Source organism: Carassius auratus, chromosome 30 (genome assembly GCF_003368295.1).
Source record: "Carassius auratus strain Wakin chromosome 30, ASM336829v1, whole genome shotgun sequence".
NCBI lineage: Eukaryota > Metazoa > Chordata > Actinopteri > Cypriniformes > Cyprinidae > Carassius > Carassius auratus.
Window position 1 is genome coordinate 9,316,749 of NC_039272.1, and position 27,853 is coordinate 9,344,601.

The 27,853-nt window shown below is 39.6% G+C and overlaps 1 protein-coding gene and 1 pseudogene across 1 annotated transcript; one reads left to right on the forward strand and one right to left on the reverse strand.

Annotated features, from left to right (window-relative positions):
• Positions 1-4,287: 4,287 nt before the first annotated feature.
• On the forward strand, positions 4,288-8,948 carry LOC113049128 (endosomal/lysosomal potassium channel TMEM175). The gene is made up of 10 exons (XM_026211187.1): positions 4,288-4,556; positions 4,774-4,812; positions 5,325-5,422; positions 5,522-5,573; positions 5,667-5,702; positions 5,823-5,906; positions 5,989-6,153; positions 6,503-6,584; positions 7,110-7,245; positions 7,904-8,948. The coding sequence occupies exons 1-10, from the start codon at positions 4,359-4,361 to the stop codon at positions 8,571-8,573; spliced, it is 1,560 nt and encodes a 519-aa protein (XP_026066972.1). The 5' UTR covers positions 4,288-4,358; the 3' UTR covers positions 8,574-8,948.
• A 754-nt stretch (positions 8,949-9,702) lies between these two features.
• LOC113049129 (phosphatidate cytidylyltransferase 1-like) lies at positions 9,703-27,222 on the reverse strand (annotated as a pseudogene).
• Between the last annotated feature and the right edge of the window lie 631 nt (positions 27,223-27,853).

A 27,853-nucleotide genomic window follows, 5' to 3' on the forward strand; every position in this document is an offset into this window, starting at 1 on the left:
AGTGACCGAGTGGACAGGGCCCTGGAATTCTGTATGGTTCTGATGACACTGTCTGGCAGACCAGCTGCATTCATATTTAGCCATTCACTGGCCAGGCCCACAGTGCCAGGCGTTCTGGATGAGGATGAAATATCTCCCCCCCCGCCTGTGACAGCAGATCCCTGCGCAGTGGCAGGGACCACGGCTCTGCGTAAAGCATATGTATGATCTCCGCCAGCCAAAATTTCCCTGGCCACCGCGGAGCCACCAGTATCATTCTCAGCCCCTCCTCCCTCACTCTGTGAAGGGCTGGAGATATCAACGCAATCGGTGGGAACGCGTACAGGAGAACGCGAGGCCACTCGTGCGCTAGTGCGTCTATTCCTAGAGGCGCGCTCTGATCCTTCAGAGAGAAGAACAGAGGGCACTGAGCATTGTCCTGTGACGCGAACAGATCCACTGTCGCTCTGCCGAAAATGCTCCAAATTTGGCCAACCACTTCCGTGTTCAGCTTCCACTCTCCATAAAGGGGATTTCCCCTGGACAGCATATCCGCACCCCGGTTCATTATGCCTTGTACGTGTGTAGCTCTCAGGGATAAAAGACTGGCATTGCTCCACAAAATCAGTTTGCGTGCCAACATGTGTAAAGGGAGTGATCTGAGACCTCCCTGTCTGTTTATGTATGCCACAACTGTAGTGTTGTCCGTTCTCACGAGAACATGATGTCCTTTCAGAAAAGGAAGAAAATGCTTCAACGTCAGAAAGACGGCCAGCATTTCCAAGTAGTTTATGTGACAGTGGCTCAGATGGGGACCCCATCTCCCGTTCACTGCCCTGCCCTCGTGAATGCCCCCCCAACCGGACAACGACGCGTCCGTCGTTATGACCTTCCTGGTCTGGACAACGCCCATCGGTGCCCCTTGTACCAGAAAGCACGGGCGCCGCCAGTGACGCAGTGCCAAGACTGCGGCGGACGTCACTCTCACTCTCCTCCGGGAGTGCCGTAACGGGTCTAGTCTCAGAGAAGCTACCCAGCGTTGAAACTCTCTCATAAATAGTCTGCCTAAGGGAATGACTATTAGAGCTGAGGCCATCAGACCTAATAGTCTGAGGCAGATGCGAAAAGAAACATTGTTCCCCTTCCGAAATTCGGCCAGGCATTTCGTAAATTTTATTACTCTCCCCTCTGACAGTCGCGCTCTGAATGTCACTGAGTCCAGTAACAACCCCAGATACGTTATTGACTGTCTGGGAACTAAAACACTCTTTTCGGTGTTTAATTTTAATCCCAGTTTCTGTAGATGTACTAGGAGCATGGCTGTGTGATCTCTCGCTTTGTGCTCTGATTGAGCCGTCACCAGCCAGTCGTCTATGTAAGTAGCGAGACGAATGCCTTTTTCCCTGAGCGGAGCTAGGGCCGCTTCTGTACATTTCACAAATACCCTCGGACTGAGAGATAAGCCGAAGGGAAGGACTAGATATTCGTATGCCACGCCAAGGAATGCAAACCTCAGAAATTTCCTGTGGGGTGGATATATTTTTATGTGAAAATATGCATCTTTCAGGTCGATTGATGTAAACCAATCGCCTGGGCGCACCAGTTTCAGAAGTGTAGAATGGGTGAGCATTCTGAACTTGTACTTCCTTAGGTATTTGTTCAGTGTGCGAAGATCTAATATGGGGCGGAGAGCTCGAGTCCCTTTTTTCGGGACTAGGAAGTATCTCGAGTAAAACCCATTGTGACTTTCCTCGGGTGGGACCACTCTTATTGCCTTTTTGTTCAACAGTGAGGTAATCTCTTCCTGAAGAACATGTACTAATGCTCCCCGCACCTGAGAATAAATGATTCCCTTGAACTGCGGGGGAGAAGTTGCAAACTGCAGTCTGTAACCGTTTTGTACTGTTCTCAGCACCCAACGAGACTGCGTGCATTCTCGCCAATAGTTTATTTGCAGCGTTCCGGCGCCATCGTATGGCCGAGTTGAAAACGGGTTTGTGGTCTGTACTGCGCATGCGCGAACACTTATCGCTTGGACAGAGTTTATGTGGCTCACCACCTTCAGCGGAGCGATGACTCCACGAGGTGGTGTTACGCTGTGTTCTGACAAAGTGTTTTGCAACATTTTTTGGGGCATTATGTTTTGCAACATTTGTGGGGGAAACAGTGAAAACTTTATTGAACTTTGAGCATGTAAAGTGCTTGTGACTAGTGGGTGGGTGTACACCACTGCATCGTCTCTCGTTCTCTTCACTGCTCTGCATCCCCTGGACCAACTTGGCTCTGGTTTCCCCACAGAACATCTGTAAACAACTGAACTCGTTTTCCGTTGAACGCTGAACAACTGAGGGTCGGGGACAAGTGAACGGGGGGGCTGTGAGCCCCCTTCCCTCAGGAAGACCCCCTCAAACGGCCTTTTTCTTCCTCCTCATCACCTGGGTAGGGTGAGGGGCCGGCTGGACCGTCTGAGCTGTCGCGGGCGGATAATTTTTTCTGGGCCAGGCGGGTTTCTGCTCTGGTGCGCCGCTCTGAACCGTTGTTGCATTCACACGCGGTCTCTGTCGCCTAGGAATGCGAAAGCTGGGGGGTGGGCGAGCTGTAGCCTGCGCAAACGTCTGCCGAGGAGGTGGTGGGGGCGCGGTTTGCGTCTTTCTGGGCATGCAGAGCTGCAAGGCCTCATCATCCCTTTTCTTCTCCTCGCATCTCTTCTGCATCCGTGTCAGCGCTGAACCGAAAATGCCTTCTGCGACGACCGGTGCATCTAAGATGGCTTCCTTTTCTCTGTCGGAGAGATTCGCCAAATTAAGCCAGCGTCCTCTCTCCTGAATGACCATTGTGGCCATGGCCTTGCCCGCAGCCTGAACAGCACATCTCTGAAGACGGAGCGAGAGATCTGTGACAACACAGATTTCTTCCCACTGTGTCTGACTTGGCGTGGCAGACACCTCGTCTTGTAGCTCCGCCTGGTATGCGGTGAGCAGAGAGATGGCGTTCATGGCCCGGACTGAGAGGGCGACTGCTTTGTAAGCGCGCTCCGTCATGCTTGACTGGAAGCGGTCCGCTTTTGATGGCAACGTTGGGTTTGCAGCCGCCGTACGCCTTGGATGCAGATGCGCTGCAACTAAAGGCTCCATGGGGGGCATGCGAAGAAGGCCTTGCTTCTCCATACCCTCCACGTCGAGCGCAGATCCCCCTTGCACGGGCATTTTACTAGTAAAAGGGTTGTCCTTCCAGGTGACAGAAACCTCTTCCAGAAGCTCTGGAAAGACTGGAAGGAGTTGTCTCGCTGCCCGTTTAGCTCTCGGCAGCCTCTTCCCCTCATAACGCGACTTTGCAGTCTCAGCTATTACGGTCGGCCACGGAATATTGAGTTTCTCTGCAGCGCGTTTGCACACGTCTTGCAGATCCACACTAAGAAGCGGAGAGGATGGTGCCCCGCCCGCCTCCTCCGTGGATCCCGCCGTAGCGAGGGATTGTGCCGATTGCGCAGGGGGGAGAAAAGGGGAATCCTCGAAATCTTCCTCCTCTTCAGAGAGAAGGAAATCCGATTGCCCCTCTTCCTCAAACTCAAACGCGCCCTCCTCCTCCTCCTCGTCCGTGCTGAGGACACCGGCCAGAGGGGCGCATACATCCAGTTGTTCACCCCACGATAGGGTTGCCGTGGTGGGCAGCTCTACAGGAATAGGTACCTGAGGGGCGGAAACCGGAGCGGGACTAGCTGACATGAGGGGATCATGGCCAGACAAGCTAGCTTGGCGTGCTAACCTGCGACGGAGGCTCTTCATGGTGAAACGCGCGCAGTGCTCACAGGATCCGGGACTATCGACCGCCATTTGAGCATGTTTCAGCCCAAGACATGCAGAGCAGACCTGGTGTGTGTCTTTGCATGAGATCTTGTTCCCGCATGAGCAAAGCCGCGGTTCTCCCTCGCTAGCTACGTTAGTCTGCATTGCTGCAGCCATAGTTGCGGTACTGAATGACCCTAACAATGAGCTGGAATGCCGATTGAGGGGTAGGCGAAAGCGGCGTGGTGGCCAACAGATCGACTATAAGCACAGTACCAGAATGATAAGCCAGCAACCAGCGTGGAGACCAGTTGATGGCTATCAGAGTTAGGAAGGCTTCTGGTGTGAAGCGAGAAGAGGTTTTTGAATGTCGTAATGACGTTGCGTCGCTCCTTTTATACCAAGAGGAGGGAGCCACTCCCTGACGCAACGTCATGACTGCCAGCCAATTGGGGCTGGCGTAATGGTATTGGGCTTCTGAGGAATACGCGGAAGGGGCGTATCCCATAGTGAGACACCGAAACGTATGCTTGAAAGAGAACTTCGGTGTCTTCATGCCTGCGCCGTCCACTGACACCACACTCCGTCGCGGTCATGGGAGACAACGATGAAAGCGAAATAATCGAGCACCACGATGACGAGGAGATGGAGAAGATGCGGACGCCGAGGAATCATTCGCAATCCTTTCTGGAGAGCGTCGCGTCGTCGAAGGACGGATACAGTAGCACGCAGTCATCACACCGCCTGCTTGCCTACAGTGATGCGCTCATCTCCATCATCGCCACTGTAATGGTGAGGAAACCCACAGACAGACCGCCTTTAGACAAACGGAATGGGACATTTTACTGCGTTTAATGCACTCTTTAACTGACGTCCGCTAATGTATGACAAGCCTCTGTCATTTTCTAATCACCTGTTCTCTGGGCTCCAAACAAAGACGGGGTTTATAAAATATATACTGTATGATTATTTGTGTTTAAAGCGTGTCATTATTTTTTTGTATTCACAGATATTGCCTGTTGCACATACAAAATTTCAGGATAATGAGGTGAAAAATTGCACTATGCCACCCTTCCAGGAATAGCTCACCCAAAAATGAAAATGTAGTCATTATACACACCCTCATTTTAAGCTATAACCATGAGATTTTCACAGACGTCAGACAAACACAACATAAAGTACAATGTCTTTTCTGTTGTCTATGTTTGTGTCCAAGAAGGAAGTCATACTGGTTTAGTTAGAGCAGTGGTTTTCAAATAGGGAACCGGGACCCACTCGGGGCCCTCAGCACACTGAAATGATCGAATTATTTAAATTATTTAAAGCTGTTGCCACCGCTGCTTTATGTAAATAAAGTTTTAAATTGAGTAGTCATTATAGCAGATGTTTAAGAAATACCTTGCGGGTTTTAAAATCTTGGGGTCCTTGTTTGATCACCACTGGTTTATGTAAACGTGAAGGTATGGAAATCATTTTTGGGTGAATTGTTGCTTTAAGACTTACAAATGAAACACACATTTATTGTGTTTTTTATTTCCTAACCGATCTCTCTATATTCAGGAACTGAAACAGAGTCTTCAGGCTTTGCTCACAACCAAGATTGCTGTCTACTTAATGACGTTTTTGATTGTGACTGTTGCTTGGGCTGCACATATCCGGTGAGAGCCCTCAAGAACTACACTCTACCAAGTATTAACTTCATAGAACTGCTGTTTTCATTCATTTGCACAATGATTTCACTAAGCATTTGGTTTTAGGTTGTTTCAAGTCATTGAGCGCATTGACGACACTCTTGCACTGCTTAACCTGGTGAGAACACCAACCAAAGTATTCCTCTTAATGAATGGAAAGTAGCTGTATATTCAAGTGTGTGGTGACTTTTCAATTTTTATTCTATTTCAGGCGTGCATGATGCTTATAACCTTTCTGCCATACACAGTGAGTCATTCTACTGGTGTTCCGAAAGATTGCTTAGTTCAGCACTATTTGACTTTACGGGAAACCTCCCTGTTTATGACTGTTTTCATGATTATTTTTTGTTTGTTTGTCTTCTTTTAGTTCTCTCTCATGGCAACATTCCCTAATAATACCCTCGGCATCCTCCTCTTCTGTGCTTGTGTCATGGTGATTGGTTTAATTCAGGTGAGAAGACTTGCATGTGCTGAATAACATAACCAGCAGAAGATGCTTTGAGTTTCATTTGAAAATGTTTTTGTGTCTTTAGGCCTTGATTGTCTTGTACGGATTCAGCCATCCTTTCCTTCTCAATGATCAGATCCAAATGTCTGAGAATCAGGCTTATTATAAGAGACGGATCCTTGAAATCATCATGAGGGTTCCTATCATGTGTCTGTTTGCCAGCGTCTTTTCTGTCATCCTTATCCAAGTGGTAAGGGATTGAGCTTAAACGATTTATTAGTACAAACTATGGCGTTCTATGTATTTACTGCTAAATTTATACAGTTTATTTTATGATATAAAAACAGAATGTTTAGTTGGCGCCGCTAGCCTTGTGGGCAGTTTCGCCGATATACAGCGGCATTGTGCTAAGTTCGATCCTGACTCAAGGATCTTTCCCCTCTCTCTCCCACTTCACTTTCTGTCAGTTCTGATCTATCCTGTCATAATAAAGGCATACATGCCAAAAATATATACATATTTTTAAATCACACACATTATAACATATTTCATATTACAATATTTTGATTAATAATGTTTATGTATTTTTCCTCGGGCAGTCCTACATTGTTTTGGCTATTGTCATATTTCTGCCATACATCTCTCAGTGTTTAAAATGGATCGGGAGTAAAGCCATCGGGGGTAAGAGCAAGATCTCACAACACTGTACTGTTATTCTGACAAATGCATAGATATTTTATTATTGTTCATACACTGCTGTTCAAAAGTTTGGGGTTTGGTGGGATTTTCTCAAATGTTTTTGAAAGAAGTCACTTAATGTTCACTAGGCTGCATATATTTGATAAAGATACAGTAAAAACAGCAATATTGTGAAATATTATTACAGTTTAAAATAACAGTTTTTATTTTGAATACTTTATTCTGAATTCATTCAGCCTCTACTACAGTCACCAGTCACATGATCTTTCAGAAATAATTAATGGCGATTGGCTGCCCAAGACAGTTCTCATTATCAATGTTGGAAACAGACGTGCTGCTTAATATTTTTACGGAAACTTGAGATATACATTCTTTAGGATTCTTTGATGAATCATTATTCAATACATTCTTGCTTTTTTTTTTTTAATCCCAAACTTTTGAACTGTAGTGTAATTGGAGCACTTGCTAACTGCATTATGTTTTTAATTTTTTTATAAATAACCTCAGGTCAAGTGGAAGACAGTCCAGATTCAGTGCCCTTCTACACCTACCACCCCAGTGAACCTTTGAGTAAAGAGCGAGTGGAGGCCTTCAGTGATGGGGTGTATGCAATCGTAGCCACGCTGCTCATCTTAGACATTTGGTTTGTATGCCTTCAAAGCAGTTTTGTCATTACTGGATCCAACAGGCCACTAGTTGTTCAAATAATGTGCTCCTCTTTGGTACTTTATTTTAAACACCTGGTTAAGGGGGTCATATAATGCGATTTCAAGTTTTTCTTTACCTTTGGAGTGTTACAAGTTGTTTGTGAATAGATAAGATCCCTAAAGTTGCAAACATTAAAGTCTCACCCCCGAAGAGATATTCTTTAAGAAAATGTAAAGACTCGTCCACGCCCTCCTAGATCACCTCATTTAAATACGCCCCACATGTCTACATCACTGTTTGGGAAGATTTGCATAACACCACCCAAATGTTTACCCAAAGAAAGAAGCTGGAACTTTGATTCTCGCTGTAGTATTGTACATCATCACAGTATGGCAAGGGGCGTAACATTTCCGTCACATGCTTGAGGTATTCAGCCAATCACAATACACTGGCCAATCAGCATACACCTCGCTTTTCAGAACAATGAGCTTTGTAAAAAAACAACGCATTTCAGAAAGGCAGGGCATAGAGGAGCAACAATAATGTACAGTATGTGGAAAATAAACCACATAAACATTATTGCATTACACCAAATACACAACATACTATTCTTTTTAAGCAATGTCATATGACCCCTTTAATGTCTTACACAGTGAAGACAACGTACCTGATCCGTCTGTGGTGAAGAAGGAGTTTGACAACAGCCTTGTCGCTGCGCTTCAGGAGAATGGTCCCGAGTACCTGGCCTACTTCGGTTCCTTTGCCACTGTCGGCCTGCTTTGGTTCGTTCATCACTCTCTCTTCCTGCATGTCACAAAGGCCACGCGCCTCATGGGCCTCTTCAACACGTTCTCCCTGGCCTTCGTGGGTGGCCTGCCGCTCGCCTACCAGCTCACGCATGAATTTCCCAGAGGCTCCCACAATGAGCTGGAGGCCGTGCAGATCAGCTGCGTCATCATCTTCTTCGCCGGTCTGTTCCAGCTAGCCATGTGGGTAACGGCACTTTTCACAGAACGTGAGACTTTGCACCCGTATGTGCGCTACGGTGGACGAGAGCACGCCTTTATGTTGGCCAAGCTCTCGCTCTACCCCTGCGTGGCGCTCGGGACCTTCGTTTTCACCTGTGTCCTGAGCCGCTTCAGCACGTCCATCTTTCACATGATGGAGATTGGTGTACCGTTTGCTTTTCTTGTACTGAGGCTGCTGGTCCGTGTGGCGCTGGTGCTGCTCAGGTGGCTCTTCTGTCCTGCGAGGAACGATTTGGACAGTGTTCCAGTAGAGGAAGGGGACTCACATCTGCCCATTAATGATATAGTCACTTAGGCAGTGAACGGAGAAGAACAAAACGCCTCAACATTTAAACTAAAATTAAGATTAGGCTAGATTCTCAGCGCTTTTGTTTAGAATTAATACTGCAGCTGATTGCTTTGTGCTGTAGGAGACGTCCATATCAGGCATTTACTTTAATAGACTGTGGAAGTGATTGAGGTCTTCATGAGTCTTCAGTGTGAGCTTTTTTTTCACCTTACAGAAATGCACAAAAATGTTTTTAAGCCTTGAATTTATTAGCATGTTAAAACTGTCTCAGTGTTTTTATTTGAATGTGAATACAATTACATAGGTTTACACTTCATTCAATCAGTAATAACTAAAAAAGTGTTTTAGCTTGTTCAGTTATATTGGTTTTAGTATTACAATTATGTTCTTAATATTTTTTATTTTATTTTAATCAACTATTTTGCACTATTCATGCTTTTGTTCTGGAGCTGCATTTCATGTCTTTATACATTCTTTTGAAGGAAATCTTTCATGTAACCGCAAAAAAACGTCTCAAACCACATGCATTAGGTGAATGCTCTGTCAATGTGTTTGTGTAAATCTACTCTTCATTTCATCTGACAATGAAACTGGTGATGCACCTTAGATTAAATAATGAAGTCACCGTTGCACTTACAGTCTGATCTGAATGGAGCATGTCGAGATAATGATAAAAAGCTGAAGCCATTATAAGAGGTATTTTGTTTTTGTGGTATTTGAGATTGTTTTGAGAAATGTGAGAAATGTTATTTACCATACTGACTGTAAATTGTTGTATGTAAAGTGTTCTTGTCAATTTCTTGATTGTTGTTGTTACCTTCACATTATCAGTCTGTAAGGAGTCTGCTTTGGTTTCAGGAACCACTGTAGCTGTTTCAGTCCAAATGTTACTGTTAAACTACAAACAAAGATACACTTTTGAGAATAAACTCAAGTGCTGCTTGCAGAAGTACTATAATTTTGGTGGAAGACTGAAATCATGTAATGAATGTGACCACACTGAGAGAAAGTCAAAAGTGAAGTTTATTCACCAAGTGTAATATCATAATAATAATAATTCCACCAGTATTGCCCATAACTTATTACTTTCTTTATCTTCTGGTAAATATTTACTACTGAACAATTGTATTTAAAAAAAAAAAAAAAAAAAAAAATCAGAAAATCAAAACAGACATAAATAAAAGTTCCCATTTTTTTAAAACCACAAATAACAAAAACCATGACGAGCAAGTCATTTGAAACCCATTTTCAGTGAAACCTCTTAACAGTGCAAGCTTGCACATTATTATGTTGGGCAACATTACAACTTAAATTGTACAGCAGCTCTCAAAAAACTAAAATTACTAATACAATATCGTGACATCCACAAAATAAGCTATAGACAACTGGAAGTGCATTCTCGTTTTGGTCTGATAGGATTCATATTACTACAATCACAAGATTCTCACATGACTGCATCTACTGGACAGCAGATGTGAAGGAAAGAAACATGTAAACCTATTGCAGACGGGAATGAATAAGGTAAGGGGTCACACTTGTCTTTTTCTTTTAAGTTTTACAATACACCCATCGACAACTGGTCCCAAACTACATGACTGAGTCCCGATTTGTAATTAGGGCGATGGTCACAGGTTATTACAAACCTACTTCTTTTAACTAAAAGCCTAAAGTGTGATGATAACCTGTAGTAATGTTATTTTTGTTCATGCAAGTGCCTAAATCAAGATCTAATTTGTTCAATCTTTTATAGGATTGTTTTCAACTGCAAGATTGTAGCATTTGACAATGTTAATTGTGGTGTGATATTTAGTGTTTTAGTTTTTTTTGTTTCACAGCAAAATTGACAGTGCTTTGGTACACATGTGTTTGGTAAAGAATTCAGTAAGATTTCAACAAATTAAAATAATAAGTAAGGTTTTTAAAAATGAGTAGCTAAAAACAATATTTCAAGGAGGATACTAAAATATACTATAATAATAAAAAAGCACATTAAATCGAATAACATGTTTTCAATTATTGGATATCTACTCAAAGCACCAGTGCTTTTTGATATGAAAACCTGAAAAGCGAATTGAATCTTTACAGTGCAACTAAAACCAACGGTCACGGAGGGGAACACAGCAAATCACCTTCTCAAAAAGGCTGTTTCTCTCATGCTAGATTAAAGAAAATAAGACAAGTTTAGGTCTTTTTGCATATTTTACTAACTTACGATTTTATAGAATTTGTTACGCCTTATATATTATATTAATAAATGTATAATCTCTCTCTATATGTGATCTAGTGTATAATATCTATGTACAATAATACATATGATGATATGTACACACTCACACAAACACACTTGAGTCATGGGAAAGGGAACATGGCTATTTTAAGCAGTAACAGTAAGACTTACAGACATGCTTCTGTTTCAGACTCACTGTTTTGTAATGCTTTGAGTTTAGGACCCCTGTTAAAATTAAACTCACATTTAAAGGTTAACCATGAGTATTATGGCATCTCAAAAACCTAAAGCCACCACCATGAGTTGTTGACTTTGCAGACCAGGCCAGAATCACAAAATCTGTACAATGTCATCCCCCTTCCTGTAGTGCTATACATTCACTTACCATGTGCTTGAATCTTTTATTTAGCATGGTTGTTGATTGGAAGACCTCTGATGTTAAGAGAACAGTGTCGCCCCCTTGTGGTCATTTTGCTCCTTCATTTGGTGAGTTTGTAATGGGTTAAATGTGAGAGTTTGGTTTGCAGGGTGTCACTCTCTCTCACTGAATGGGAGCTCCAGGTCAGTTGGGAGTGTGATTGTGCCTTCACACTCGTGGGTGAATGCTTACTGAGTTCAACAGGACAACAGCAGGAGACATCTGTTATTGGGCTTCCTCCACAGCAGGGGGCAGCATGCCCTTTTCTCGTAAGTGGTTGCGTAGTGTATTGAAGATGCCGAGTTGCTGCTCTGGTTGCAGGACAAGCAACTGCTGTAAAACCTTACTGGGGTTCGGCCCCCTGGGAAAAAGAAAAAGAAAAGGTGTCCAGTGTCAATCATGCTTCCTGTGTGCACTCCTCTGGCACTGAAATCAAAATGCTAAATAATAGTTATTCCTGCAATCAATGTATGACAAGTGAAAACATATGTTTGTGAAATTAAACCTTTTATGGTTTTTAAAAAATAATATATATGTGACCTGCTCCAACATCCTTATTTCACAGTGCAACAATAAACTCAACATTGGACACAATAAGAAATAAAATAAAATAACAATATACAGTAGACTATCAAAAAATATGTTAATTGATAAATAGATATACTTTGTGTGTGTGTGTGTGTGTGTGTGTGTACACGTGTATACAAATAGAATAAAATAGAAAAAAATATCTCGCTTTCTCTCTCTATAAAATAAAAAGAAAACAGAAGATATTTCCATGTAGAATTATAAAATATATATACTGAAGCTGTATATGGACACAAATAATATAAATAAAATAATATATGAATATATCTGTCAATATATCTGATTATAATTAGTGCTGTAAAATGATTAATCCCGATTAATCACATCCAAAATAAGTTTTTGTTTATATAATATATGTGTATGTTCTGTGTATATTATGTATATATAAATACACACTCATGTATATATTTTTAAGAAATATGTTATGTTTATATATTAAATATAATTATATATGATATAATTGATATGAATATAAATATATACATGTAAATATTTTCGAAATATATGCTGTATGTGTTTGTTTATTTATACTTAATGAATATACACAGTACACACACACATATTATGTAAACAAATACTTTTTTGGATGCGATTAATCATTTGACAGCACTATATTCTATATAAATATACTTAATATATAAACAACATTTTTTCTTAAATATATACATAAATACACAGTACACACTCATATATTATTTAAACAAAAACAATTATTCGTTTGACAGCACTACTAATAATACAAATATTGTTTGTTTACATGTAATTGCCACTCTAAAATACCTTCAAGACATGATAATGTCAATGTTGGTTTAAACTTTAAAGTCTATCTAAATAGAATAATTTACATATTAAAGGGTTAGTTCATAAAAAAAATCATAATTATGTCATTAATAACTCACCCTCATGTCGTTCCAAACCCGTGAGATCTCCGTTTATCTTTGGAACACAGTTTAAGATATTTTAGATTTAGTCTGAGAGCTCTCAGTCCCTCCATTGAAGCTGTGTGTACAGTATACTCTCCATGTCCAGAAAGTTAAGAAAAACATCATCAAAGTAGTCCATGTGATCTAAAATCTAAAATATCTTAAACTGTGTTCCAAAGATAAACAGAGGTCTTACGGGTTTGGAACGGCATGAGGGTGAGTTATTAATAACATAATTATGATTTTTCGATGAACTAACCCTTTTGAAGTTTTAAAAATGTTACATTTGTGGGTCAAAGTGACTAAATTAATGGAGCATTTCAAATACATTTGTCTTTATGACAATGGGATTATTAAATAGAAGATGCTCTACGAGTCTCCGGAGATTTCTTTTATTTGAACTGTGTCGCCAGTGTCACCTAAATTATGAAGGGTCAGACTATCAGTCATAGTTTGACTTAAACCATGTTGAAGATAATTATAAAGTTACAGTGCACTGATGAGTAAATCTAATTTGTTTATTGGCCGAAGCCAATGTTTGCACACATTTCAGACTTAGTCTCTTAATTTTGGATCCTGTGACTAATTCTACTTTTATATATATATATATATATATATATATATATATATATATATATATATATATATATATATATATATATTTTTTTTTTTTTTTTTTTTTTTGTTTGTTTTTTGTTTTTTGTAGAGACCATTTTGTCGATTTTGATAGGTAATATTCTTTTGAAAGAATGAAGGGTAACCAAATAAGTTGAGAGGTCACCCGAGTTCCTCACCTGATAAAACTTGTTATGTAAACATGAACAAATGTTGCCATCAGATACTGACAGTCAAAACGATCCATTATTCCACCATGACCAGGAATGGTGTCTGCAAAGTCCTACAAAATAAAAAATAAATCACAAGCTCACAGTGTAACGGTAACTCAAACTAGGTAAATACCAAAAGATACAAATTCAAGGGTTTATGTGTGACTTCTGCTGAAAGTGAACCAACTTTAATCTTGAAAGCTCGTTTGAAGCCACTGGCAAAGAATCCACCAAATGGCCCGATCAGAGAGGCGAACGTAGAGAGCGCAATACTGTGGATCTGAAATGGGTAAAGGTTCACCGTTTTCTGCAGACACAAGAAAGACGTACACATAATTATTAGCTAATACTACATAAACAATAGTTTTACAAAAAAAGGATTCAGGAATAAAACAACCCTCTAAATTATTATATTTAGCAGAGTTTTATTAGGCCACAATCTTTTAGGTTGCAGTATGTAGTTTTGGCCTTTCATGTACTCACCCATCTAACTGCATTTTGCACCACTGCAGGCAGTGTGTATTCCTGAATCACGAACAGATTCGAGGGCTCACACTCCACTGCAAAGCGGTTTGTCTCACTGTTGTATTCTACTGGACAAACAAAGTACTGGTACTGGGATAGCAGGTACGCAAACTGGAATAGGAGGCAGACATAAAGGTTTTAGCTGTCACACAATACCATGAGGGTTATGGGGTAATATAACAGTTGTTGGTGTTGATTGAAAGTAGGGTGCGTATACAACATGTCCTGGCTGGGATTTCTAAATTGTTTTCACTTTGTTTTCATACTTGCTGTATTTAATGACTGAAAAGTAGTTTGACCAATAGCGTGCAAGCATTGTACATAATGGACCAATCGATGTGAATGACAACAGTCAAAACAATGCATTTACATGTACATATAATATATGAAGACTGGATGCTCGAAGGTCTAATGGTGACTTACAAAGAAACTCAAGACCACTGTTGCAAAGAATCCCCCAATGAATCCTTCCCAGGTCTTCTTTGGGGAGAGCTGGAAGAGAGAGCAAACAGGGTTTGAGATTAGATATTTTTCATCCACAATGCATTCAATTATGGTAATTATGGTACACATTAGTTCAGAAAATGTTCAGAAATGTTTAGTGCTGTGAGGAAACATCTACCATGCAAATATCACAGGTTCACCTTAATCAGTGGAGTTCTTCCAAAAAGAAGCCAAATATGTAGGCCATGATGTCATTACAGATCACAATAGAGATGGGAACAATAAACCTAGAGAACAAATTTGTTTTATTTTACAAACACATACTGTAGGAGATACATTTACATTACTGATTATTTTAAAGGATTAGAATGTACATTTTAATAAATTTAACTAAAAAATGAGTGTTTCTGCTCTCCATTGAGCAGCAAGTTATCATGTGGAACATCAGGAAACACAGGAATGCAGCTTGAGAAACTCAAGTAGGAGAGAGGTGAAACTTCAGACAGGTCTGTCAGGTCAGGTGGGCTTACCAGATCATTCCCTCAAACAGGTTCTGAATAACCAGATGTGACTGAGTCACCACAATCAACAAGGTCACATGGGTCCAAGCAAACTGGAATGGCAAGCACAAACACAATTCACACACACACAAACAAACACACACAATGGCCATCCACACAGACACACACAAACAGAGTGAACCATTGAAATGTTATCTACTCACTCAAACAATGATAATGCAAAGCGAGTTATGGCACATATCCAAAAAAAGTAGAATTTTTTTTTTGTTAAAATGTTTTTTTTTTTTTTCAAACGATAATAAGGAGGTTGTACTAAGACTATAAAATTATACACAAATAGACATACCTTCATAATTTTTAAATACTAAATGCTATTTGGCTGCTGAGCGTTTCATTTGTTTCTTTTTGTTTCTTTTTAAGTTCATGTGGAATGGGTGTGACCACACTCACAAAGGGAATGACAGTTTGCTGACATCAATGGTTGAAATGAAGAAGTAAGTCACAGTTCAAAGCTATTATTAGAGATTCTGAACCACTGTAGCTGGACTCAGCTCAAAAGCTCAACACCTTGGTTAATACATAACCAAAAATCAACATCAAAACTAAGTTTGCATGTCTTGAAGGAAATATAAGGGCAAGCAAGGCATCAGCTTGAATTTGGGTTTTGCCAATAAAAAGCAGCATCAGAGCCACCATCGCTGTTGTCATGACACTAATTGTGAGCATCATTATTTCTATTGCATTCTGAATGGTGAAAATTCTAAAATGAGTCCTTTTCTTCAGCAAAGGGGCATTAAATTGATAAACATTTACAGTAATTATATTTAATATGTTACAAATTATATATATATATTTCCAATTCATATGCAGTTCTTTTGAAAAATGAACCATAACAAATATTTCACGGTTTCAACAAAAACAGACTTTTCAGTAACGGCTGCTGAAAACCCAGCTTTGCCATTACAGGAATAAATTACATTTGAAAATATATTCAAATAGAAAAGTTTTTTTCAAATTATAATCATATTTCACAATTTTACTGTTTTTAACTGTATATCTGATCAAATTAATGCAGCTTTGGTGAGCATGCGAGACTTTCAAAAAAAATTGCTCTGACCTCGAATGTGTGAACGTTTGTTAAGTGCCCCTATTATGCCATTTTTAAAGTTGCTATTGTTTTATGAGACTCCTAAAACAGGTTTACATGCATGCAAGGTCAAAAAAAACACTTGTTTTCTCAGAAAATAGATTTAATTTTACCTCGTTCTAAATTATTCATAAACGACTCGTGCGAAGCAGTTCAAAGAATTAGTCTCTCTGAACCCCTCCTTTCTGTGAGCCCTCTCTGCTGTGATTGGTCAGATGGAGCAGTCTTTTGTGATTAGCCCAGAGCCATAGAAAGATTGGCTCTGGATTGGTCTACTGCCTACAGCACGTGCCGGAAATGAAAACCTAATTGAAATGACAGAATGACAGCCCTGGAGACTGGAGACTCAGAAGGATGACTGGAGCAGAACATTTCTCAGTGGTAAGTGTCAAGTGTTGACAAGTTTGTGGGATTAAGAGATGTGATACAACAAATTTACTCTCACAGCGTAGGATACAGTGTCTTCTCGAAATAATGTAAACCACACAGAAATGTTACTGCGTTTGTGGACAGGCAAGTTGGCGACGTAAAATGTGGGCGGACATTATGCAAATGTGTTACTTTGTGACGTAGAGCCGTAACCGAATTAGATTCAAATTCCTGACGACTTCGTTTAGGTGACTGCGAGCCGACTCTTTTTTTGACAGACAATAACTTTATCTATCGTGCACTGTTGGCTTCATGACTTTGCAGATAGTTTATGTTCACATACAGCTACATGACACATTGTTATAGTCGAAAAGGCATAATAGGGGCACTTTTCAAAAGGACACTTAATACTAAAACGATCTACAAAAGTCTGTATGCTAAAGGTTCATGAAACCCACATTTCAGCACTAGACCAGAATAAAAGTAATAAAAGTTTTGCCTTGCATACACTGTTAATATATATGGCATGCAATGACTCATTTTTCCACATTATTTGCAATACTTTCACAATGGCCAGTGTATCTAAATGTGAACTCATTATACAGAAATATAACATTAAATGTGATATTATGACATGGGACCACTGAGTATCCAAAGACCCAACATATGATATGCACATGACTGTGAATGAAATGGACAGTTTAGTTCTGGCTGGCATATAAATGAATGATACACACCATATAAAACTGCAGGCGGTAATGTTTCTTCACTAAACTCAGTACAAACATGCAGAAACCTGTAAAAAGCAAATAACATGCGGTTAATTTCCAACAATAAAGAAGATATTATAAACCTTCTCACTGTTTACTGTATCATCCTGATTTGTATTTAAAGAGATGTATTTGAAAGACAGCACACAAGCATTAGTTTGTCAATTTTTGTTTTGGAAAGCTTCCATATCACTGTTATGAAAGCAGCACAGACAGTTTTTTTTTTTTTTTGTACATTCTAGAAAGAAAATTCTATGACAAACGCACTGGGTTATGTCTTATACTGTAAATTCTGACTTATATATTCTGTATGATGATGACCATTAAGCAGTGCTGGAGAGAGAGCAAAGTTTAGTGAGAATAAATGACTGCAGAGAGAGAGACCTGCAACAGCTGCCAGCATGCTGTGCATTCATGGCCATAACGGAGACGTATCTACTGTACATCTTCTCTGTCATGGCCCTGAGCTGGTCCGAACTCATGAGGTTTTTATACAAATTTGTGAAGTTCATGCAGTTCATGATGCTGTCATTAAAGCAAAAAGTCTGCACAAATATTAAAACATTATAAAATGTATCATTTTCATTCAAGGTTGTGCTATATGTATGCTACAATTCAATTGGTAGAGCATTGCCTTATCAAGCGCAAGGTTGGGGGTTTGCTTCCTTGGGAACACATGATAGGTAAAAATTGATAGCCTGAATGCACTGTAAGTAGCTTTGGATAAAAGTTTCTGCTAAATGCATAAATTTTAATTTAATTTATTTTAATTTTGGTCAAGGTATGTGTGCTTGTTAAATAAAAAACCTTTGAACGGTAGCATAGCTACAGATGAGTAGCTTGTTGGCACAGAGCAAAAGCATATTAATATAATTAAAGCAAATGGCAAAGTGACCAAGCATACAATCAATTTGAATACCATTCGATATATATATAATCAACAAACAAGATATAAACTATGCTATAAAGCTAAGTGTGCACTGAGGGCTTTTGACCTAGGGTCATAAAAGTTTCAGTGGAGTGTTTAATGCGAGTTACACTCACCTGATAAATACAGTGCAAAAGAAATAAACCGATGATAACGCACAAGGAACTGCAAAGGTTCCTCCCTTCGGACGAGTGCGCCGAAATAATCAGCCACTGTCTCGCCATAAAAGAAGTAGTTCACACAAATCAAGAAGTACCTGAAATACAAGGTGCATTTGTGTCAAGGTCTGAAGATTTAAGGGAAATAAATGTATTTGATGGAAACAATACATGGCCCCTTTCGGCTGCTTGGTTGTCATCTTGTTTTGTTTGGACAAAGCCTGCAGGTGGGGTGTACTTTATGCTAGGTTCCAACATGGAAGTGCACTTTGCTCAAGTCCAGTTAATCACTACTTTATCTATGACAAAAGGTAACTGGAAAAACGTGAGAGAGTGGGTGTGTGTTTGTTTGTAGTTGGCTGTCCGTAAATGAATGTGAAGTGCATGAATCGGAGAGTAGGGGGAAGGGTGGAGAGATAAGGGGTGAAAGGAAAGCTTAAAATGATAACTACAAGTACACAGACAGCATTTCACTTACCAGCTAAGAGTCCTAAACCATGGTAGATGATAGGAATGGTAAACTCTGTAGCCAATGGTTATAATCTCATGGAAACACTTGATCTGAACACCCATAACCTATAACAAAAGATAAAGAAAAGTAAGCTGTAATAAAAAATAAGTATGTTGTAAGAGCTGAACACACACTTTTGAAATTTCTGTCAAATGTCTTGTTAAAACACTGTAGGGGTTTTACTGGTATTTTTATATGATGTCAAATCAGGTCAGGTTATAAATCAGCTAAAATGACAGTATGTGGCCCAAAGGGTTTGTAGGAGGACAGATTTTTTGTAAAACATTGCTCTCTATAGTAACCACAAATGTTGGCTAGCCAGGGGTCAGTGTGTTTGTCTTGTTAACTTTGTTTGCGCGATACATAGATGTTTTTTTTATACTCACACTTACCACTAATATAAGCATAATGGGTCCCAAATAGATGATAAGAAAGAAGCCAATGATCATAGTCAATGACAATATGCCTCTTATCCACCAGTTCTTCCACCTGTTGAGATCAAAATAAGTACAAATAAAATTACAATTAAAATCAATATGAATGCAGACAAAAATAAAACTACAATTTCGCAACAAACCTGTCCATGAAAATACATTTATACTGTTAAGGGTATAGATGACATTTTCCCTTTGTGTTTACTTGGAAATGTACTAAAAGCCTGTGAAAGAGGTGGAAATGAAGCTGTGTGAGAAGTTTAGCTGAAGACCTAGGGATTTCTTAACTGAATGAAATGGCTCGAGCAGAATGATCTACTGCATGACAAATAATAATAATATCAGTTCGATTTAAGCTTCAGTGTTGAACATTTAAGATGTATTTATGATCCTCTGCGCTTTGTGAGAACAAAACTGATGGGATAGATTTATGCCAATGGTGCCATAAATGTAATAAATGGGGCTTCGTGAGAGATGCGAATTCTTCGTTTTCTGGCCCACAGTGTGATGAACTGTTTGCAGGGGCCACAACTCATGCAAGCCACTGAAAAGAATGGGAGGGAATTTGTCAATGGAGAGAAAGAGAACGGGGAGGGAGAGTGGGAACAAAAGTGCAGCATCATCACAAAATGTGGTGGGTAGCCAGGCGCCGGCATTCAGGCATGTCACTGGACCGGTGCCTCTGCGGTCTTTTAAAAGTCTGCAGCAAATCCCACCAACACAACAGCAAAACTGACAAGGATTAGGGTTGTTCCTAATAAAGATCCCGTTTAATCTCTTTGAGGGCCCATTTCCTTTTGACTGACCCCTAACCTCATCTGCATATCAAGTATCACTAGAGTCTGCCTTATTGATCAGAATTAGAAGTGAATAGCTGAGCGATACACTTGGCTTTAAGGTTATGGGTCAGCTTTCAAAGATTTACCAGATCAGTTTTTACAAGGCACTGATTTCACGATTTTATTTTTTGGAAATGGTTATTTTTAGAGAATATTAGTGTACAGGTTTCTTATTTCCCCCGCAAAAACTGGTTCAACCTGTTTGTAATACATCAGAGACTCGTAGTTGCCCATGTGGGGCCTAAACTTCCGTACAGATCCTTAATGCCGATGTTGATTGTTTGGGGAGTTGCTCATGAGCGCAGTATCATGGGTACCTAGATGACAAGCCCTCTAGGGCTTTGTTGAGACACTGTGGAGTGTTATCTGTGGAAGGTGGCACGTCTGGTGTGTCTGCTTTGGAGTCGCCCTCTAGTTCTCCTTCCCCCTCACCAGGAAAAAGGAGCTTGTCATCTCCATCTGCTTCCTGCAGAGTGTAAACACACGGTGTGAAGAAGAAAACAAGATAATTAATGCACTGATTTCAAGGCAGATAATTATATACACTTAACAACACAGGCATAAACACAAACAATTTTCTATTGCATTTTATGACACAAAATGTTAATTTGGCATTGTTGTGCAGTTGCTAAAGTGTTTTTGTTTGTTTTAAATAGGGATGTTTTGAACTGGTATGCGTCCAACATGGTAAATCAACTGCTTTTAAAGCATTTTTGCTATTGGCGATAGACACAACAGGATTTTTCAAATGGCTTTTGGATTACTGCAGAAAATAAGCTCTGTGACCAACAAAAGGTTCTTATACATTTTGTCAATCGTCTTATACATGTTATTATATTCACATTCACACTTACATTCACAAATGGATGTAGGAATTCTGAAGCCTGAATACAATCACCAGACGCAAAGCGATTATGGAACTAGAAGTGATATATGTGAAATTTCAGTGATATGGTTTTTGTCATCCCTGCAGCACTCTGCATGTTGCAGCTCCCATTCATAGCAATATGAGTGAACCGTCTTGAGTCTTTTGTATGGAATATTACACAACAACAACACACCAAGAAACACTTCCAAAAACAGAATTAGGTGAGAGAAGCACCAGACACTTGGATAGAGACTCAAAACAAAACTCACAATTCACAATGTCATAATGCAGTAGTCTTTTGCAATCACCCTGAAATGCAGCCCCTTCATGGAAATCACAGATTTACCAGTCAAAGTAATAGAGAGCGACGGTGGATAGGGTATTATCCAGAATGACTTATGCAAATGCTAGACAAATGCCTCTGAGGAAAATCAATCGGGCCTGAGGACATGGCACCCGAGTAGGTGCAGTACAGTAGACTGAAGATAAAAAGAGGCTGCTTTCTCATCTTTCACTGTTGTCTTGGCAAGCACAACACAACGACGAGCCAAAGAACAGAATCAAATATGGCCGGCAACAGTAACAGAGAAAACTAATGGATGGCTGCTGCTGGGTGCGTGTACTAAAAGAGTACCAAATATGTCATCATAACAGCTTGTGGTTATGATTTAATGAGCAACTCAACATGTTCACAAGGGCTGAGTTACTTACTGATATGTATCATGTCATCACAGTGTTTCAAGCACCAGTTTACAGCATTTGTTGAGAGAGAAGAAAAATGGACATGTACTGTAATGTGCTTGTGAATCAGAATCAAATCTATTAGTGAAATCTGTGTCAATACCCAGCCCTAATGTTCGCTGATAACATCATTATAGGGAAATATTACTGGCTAACAAGGACAGGTCATTGCTGGTTTGTTAGGCTCTACATGTGGTTTCAACAGCAGCCCACATCCTGGAAAGCCTGATTTGTAATTGTCTCATAATCTGCAATCTGGATTTAAATGCTGTGCCGGCAGTCTACCACCGCGATCATAGAGTGGTTCACAAAGTAGCTGATCGGCCTTTCAGACCGAAAAAACGAAATATTGCAAGCTAAAGAAAAAAATCCCAACTGCAGCTTGTTTTACAGCACTTAAATGTAAAAAAGGCAACAGCAAACAAGCTACACGCTGACAAGTTAATATGTAATATTGCGTAGATGTGATTCTCCTCTACAGCCTACAAACTTTCTAAATAAATAACATCAGCAGTACTTCTATAACAAAGTTTTTTTCACATATTCCATGCCCTGTATATTGTTTTGGCTTGCACGGTCTGTCACATGCATAAATATGAATTTCAGAAACCAACTTTAAAGGTCAGATAAAAGACACACTAGTGGTGTCACTGTCCAGACTAAAGCAGTTGTTCATGGCCAGAATAAGCTCTGAAAGTGCTACCGACTTTATGCCGGGCAAAAGTCTGGCCCTGTGAGACTATGAGACTAGTTTGTGGTGTTTCTTTCAAACCCCTTACTGACAACCAAATTTGGCAATGTATGAGCAAGATGAACATTGTACAGTTTCCCAAATTAGACAGTGAACCAAAGCCTTTGGACCATGACTGTAAGCAGCTGTGCTGAGGAAGTAATTTGGAGCAAGTGTCGAGCAGGGAGGTCACTCATATCTGAAACAAGGCTCAGATTAAGGCTGGTAAAAGAAACCCTCTGCTGACTTTTTAATGAGGACACACTCAAGCCCACTCATGGAAATGTACAGATCTGAGCAACAATCATTCCAGCTATCAGCTACATCAGTGAAGTCTAACTACATTTTGTGCAATGCGACAATTAAATGGTTATTTTCAAAAAGGAAATAGAAGGCAACAAACAAACTGCAACATTATCTCCTTCATACTCTGTCAGGACAATAGACATGAGAAGAGAGAGTTTCCAAACGCTACAGATGAGTAGACCTATTATTAGCCCGAGGGATCCACTAAATGGTAGCCTAGTAGCATTCTGCAGTCCACTCAAGAAAAAGAATCAGTGTTTATGAATGTGCTGATATATTTCCACTATTTAAATGACACTCAACAGTCAATAAGAAAGTACAGCTCTTTAATACTAATAGTAAATCACCCAGTTCAAACAGACTGTTTAATTTCAGACTGTTTTATTTTGTTCCCTGATGCACACTTAGAATGTTAGTCTACAAAGAACCCATAATATGAAAAAAATGCATGATTTTATAATAATAATAATAATAACTTCTTATATTGTTCAATATATATTAATATTAAATTAATCATATAAATCCATAAATAACATGCCCTTTAGAAGAGAGAGAAACTGCTGTGTTTGTGTCCTTGAGAGCTGTGTGCTCTGCACATGTATCCTGCTGCCTATAAGAGTCCTGGAAGTGAAGGGATAAGAAGACTAGCCTGCTGATTAGCTGCTCCATAAATGAGACTACACTAATCCCTCAGAGAGAAAGAGGGAAAAGCCCCAGTCCAGCTTCGTCCCAAAAGACCTAGCACACACCAAAACACAAGCACACAAAGGCATAAAAACTGCAGTCAGCAGTCACTGCATCTCTCGTTCAGTTTCTACCTGCAGAGCCGGTATCTGTAACAGGACGTGCTGAGATCATGTAACCAATGAACTGTGGAAATGTCAAAAAACCTGCCAAATCATCACTTCAGCAGCCTATTTAATCCTCTCTAAAGTGCTTCAAGGGTGAAAATAAAGTGTCAGTCAAGGACCATATCCTCTGTGGATGTTTTCCCAGGGATGACAGCTTGGCCCAGTTTTCACTGTTGCTTTAAATTCTTTACAGCAGTGGCAAAAAAAAAAGGGGCTGATCAGGAATTTGTACTGTTGCAGCAAATACCAAAATGGACACACTCTTGGCTGATGTCAAAAATGAATGGAGGAGAGTAGATGCAGCAGAATTCCAAACGCAGTGTTGCTTACTGTATTCTGTGCTACATAGTCCACTGTTGCATTATGGGAGAAAAACAAAATGTTGATAATACCAGCACAGTTGCTCACTAGTGCTCTGCATGATACAACACATAAAATGTCCCCATTACCAGAGAGATTACTCTGAAAGATGTGTTCTGAGAAATGACTACCGCCCATGTGTTAGCCAATCAAATCAAAAAGAGTTTTGCTGGGACTACCAGTTTTGTCCAACCATGGAAGTTGGGGTAATGTTTTGGAAATACTGTATGTTTGGAAAAGTCATTAGAAACCCCCTGCAGCAGTTTTACCCACAAAACTATTTGGTCACCTAGCAATTTTTCTTATATATATATATATATATATATATATATCAATTACGGAGCCCCACACATGACATGCAGGAAAAAATATTAGGCTAAATCGTGTGCACGATTTACTAATTCGTTCCTTCACTGTACTAAAATGTGCACGATTACTATTGCGTTCACTCGATTTATAAATTGTGCGCACGATTTACTAATTGGTTCCCTCAATTTGCTAAATCGTGCGCACAATTTAGCAAATCGAAGGAACGCAATAGTAAATCAAGGGAACGCAATAATAATCGTGTGCACATTTTAGTACATTGAGGGAACAAATTAGTAAATCGTGCACACAATTAATTTATTTTTTCTTTCATGTCATGTGCGGAGCTCCGTAATCAATGACTCAAATTACCTGAAAAAAAATGATCCACATAACATCTACACTGCCAGGCCTAAACCTAACTGTGTAATTATAAATCACAGAAATTGTGTGATTGTAATATGTGCTGAGTAACCAGCATTCTGTGGTAAATTGCAGAAGCAGAAGTAGGCCATGACCAGCAAGAGAGCGAATCCATCGCTGAGGCCAGGCTGCAGGACGTGCTGCTGCGCAGAGGTTATGATGGTCCACTGAACTCCAAAGACTGCTGAGGTATACACTGAGCAGAGAACCATGCAAAAGCCCAGAGAGACTGTGGCTAATGATGCTTCTCTCAATGAGAAGAAAAGAAAAGATATGAACTGAAAACCATCAGACTGAACTCTGTAGATGACCTCAGTCATCTTACGTTCTTATGAGTGTTGGAGAGACTGACCTTGAGAGAACTGGCTGAGGGGCTCTAGATGGACAGTCAAAGCTCTGCCCATGAGACATCAGCATGAGTTTTATAAGGTCAGCGGTCTCCAGGACAAAAACACAACGTTCTATCAGAGCCTTAGTGCTTCTTTGACTAAATTTGCAACATTTATTTCCATTAAAAGGATTAACCATACACCCTTGCAGAATTATCTGTGAATAAACAGAAGTATTTCTGCAAAATCAACACTGCATATAGAGTTGGCAGTCTTGGTCACATAATTTTCTGATTTTTGGGAATATTATTGAATATTATTTTTAAGTCAAATAATAACTGTATGCATTTGATCAAAATTATGTAATTAAATATTTTATTATTTACAAGTTTGCTGTTCAAATATTCATATTATTTAGCCTATTTGTTATATTAAAATTAACTTTATTTTTAAAATATGCAATTACTTACTTATGACACCAATTTGGTATAAAGTTTTGGGTTTAAGACCCAAAATGTTCTTGGCTCTGCTCTCAAATTCTGGTCCCCTAGTTTTCCCACACTTGTAGGGAACTTTTCCAGGGGAAACACCATATGACAGCTCAATGGTCCTTATAACACCGTTCAACAGTGCAAAGACAAGACAGCCTTCATGAACAGATCTCCTTCAAAAGCTTCGTCTGTGACCAAAACCTTTGTAATTACTGAGTCATGAGTTCAAATCATCCATTTTCAGTATGCACGCTGTGTTACTCCCCTCTCAACTTTTCCACACTGTGGCCAAGCGATTTGTTGTCACATGTGATCTACGCTCAGCTATCAACAAAACTACATCATTTCCAGGGAAGAGGGAATGGCTCTATTCAATCAGACAGATACATGTTATAAAGAATTTGTAAACACATTCTTATAGCAGGGCAATGTTACATTTCTCTGATTTATAGCAGAATGCTGAATGAGCAATAATTCACACACATAATTCATCCCAAAATAAAAAATATCATAAGCTCTAATCTTCTTCCAAACCTGGACAACTTTCTTCCACAAAAAGGAATGTTGATGATAGTCACTATTTACTTTCAATGTACAGAAAGAACCAATGTAAATGAATAGAGTTCGAGACTGTCATTCTACCAACTTTAGTGTTCCACAGCAGAAAGTCATACTCGTGTGGAACAACATGAGGAAGATACATTGATGGCAGTTTTAATTTTTGGGTGAAAATGTCCTTAAATACTTGGTTTCTGAAGTCTTATTCAAATGACATAAAACAGCTTTGTATGACACAATCTGACTCTGACAGCTGTGTCAAACCATAATGAGCTGCCTACCTAGACAGTATTTTAGGCATGCAACACGTATCTATGTGAGATGCTCAGTCAAAATACTCAGAACGTTCCAGACGCGTCTACTAAAAATGCTGTCTAGGTAGGCAGCTCAATAGGTTTTGCGACACAGCCAGTGACACTGGCTTTGCAGTGCGTTTGACTCACCAACTTTATGAGGCAACCGACAGTTTAAATGTGAAATGTATTAAAGGGACAGTCCCCGAACGCAAAAGTCGCCATATAAAATCCTAATTTCGCTTTAAACAAGTTGTTTTTGTGTAATATCTTTTCAGGTTGAAGCGGTCTGACTGGTTGCTCGCTAGCTGCTTAGCTAAAAGGTCATTCGCAGTCGACTGAGAGAAATAAAGCTTATTGAATGAGCGTATGCTCTAACATTATATACATTACCTTGTCACTGATGTTTTCAGTGCTGTCGGGATCTCCTCCTCCTCGCCGTCTCAGCTCCGTCATTTTTGCCTTATTTCAGTCTAACTAATACATAGATATCGTCGGAGGTCTACGCTAAAATAAAGCAGAGTGAGGTTCTCTGTAATCCGGTTAATTTAACTTACTGCGATCATCAAAGTGTCTCCCACGGCAGGCGGAGGGACAGACAGCCTGCGTGCATTTGTTTATGCCCGCGGATCTGCTGCTGTTTTGTTAGTTAAGTGAGAGACCAACCTCTCTCGCTCTCTCTCTCTCCTGCTCTTTCTCTAGCTCTCTCACTCATCCAGTGACTCAACATAAAGAGGAGACACTGCTCCACTCTGCGGCTGGAGCTCAGTGTTTTTAGTTGCGGAAAGGTATTGTCCTGGTAGCTATACACACAGTATGTTATTAAACTGATGCTCATTTGAAGAGATAGTTCACCCAAAAATGAAATTTAGTCATTACCAAATCACCCTCATGTCATCCCAAAGCTGAACAATTCATTTGTTTAACATGAGCCACCTTTTACTCTTATTGCATAATGTCGCTAAGAGAATAATTTTACTTAGGTTAAGTCGGAATACATTCTTTCATCATGATGCTTTATTATATTCCAGTTTATATTTACATTAATCATTTGTTTTTTGTTTACATAATTTATGCGTGTGTACTGCATGTATTTTTAGTATGCATGTATAAAAACACACACATCCATGTATATATTTCAGAAAAAATATGTTAGGTTTATATATTAAAATATAATTATATACAGTATAAATTATATGAACACAAATATATACTTTAATATTTTCAATATATAAACCGTATGTGTATTTATATATACATAATAAATATACACAGTACACACATATATTTTATGTAAACAAAAACGTTAATTTTGGATGCCATTAATCACGATGAATCATTTGACATCACTAATCTTAGTAATTTCTGTGTCCTAAGCATGTTTGTTAACTTTATATTATT

Bases quoted from the DNA above. Each gene is read 5' to 3' on its own strand.
- LOC113049128 (XM_026211187.1), top strand. From the start codon at position 4,359: ATGGGAGACAACGATGAAAGCGAAATAATCGAGCACCACGATGACGAG. The intron at 4,813-5,324 runs GTGAAAAATTGC...CTCTATATTCAG, and splicing joins CAAAATTTCAGGATAATGAG to GAACTGAAACAGAGTCTTCA. The intron at 6,585-7,109 runs GTAAGAGCAAGA...AAATAACCTCAG, and splicing joins CGGGAGTAAAGCCATCGGGG to GTCAAGTGGAAGACAGTCCA.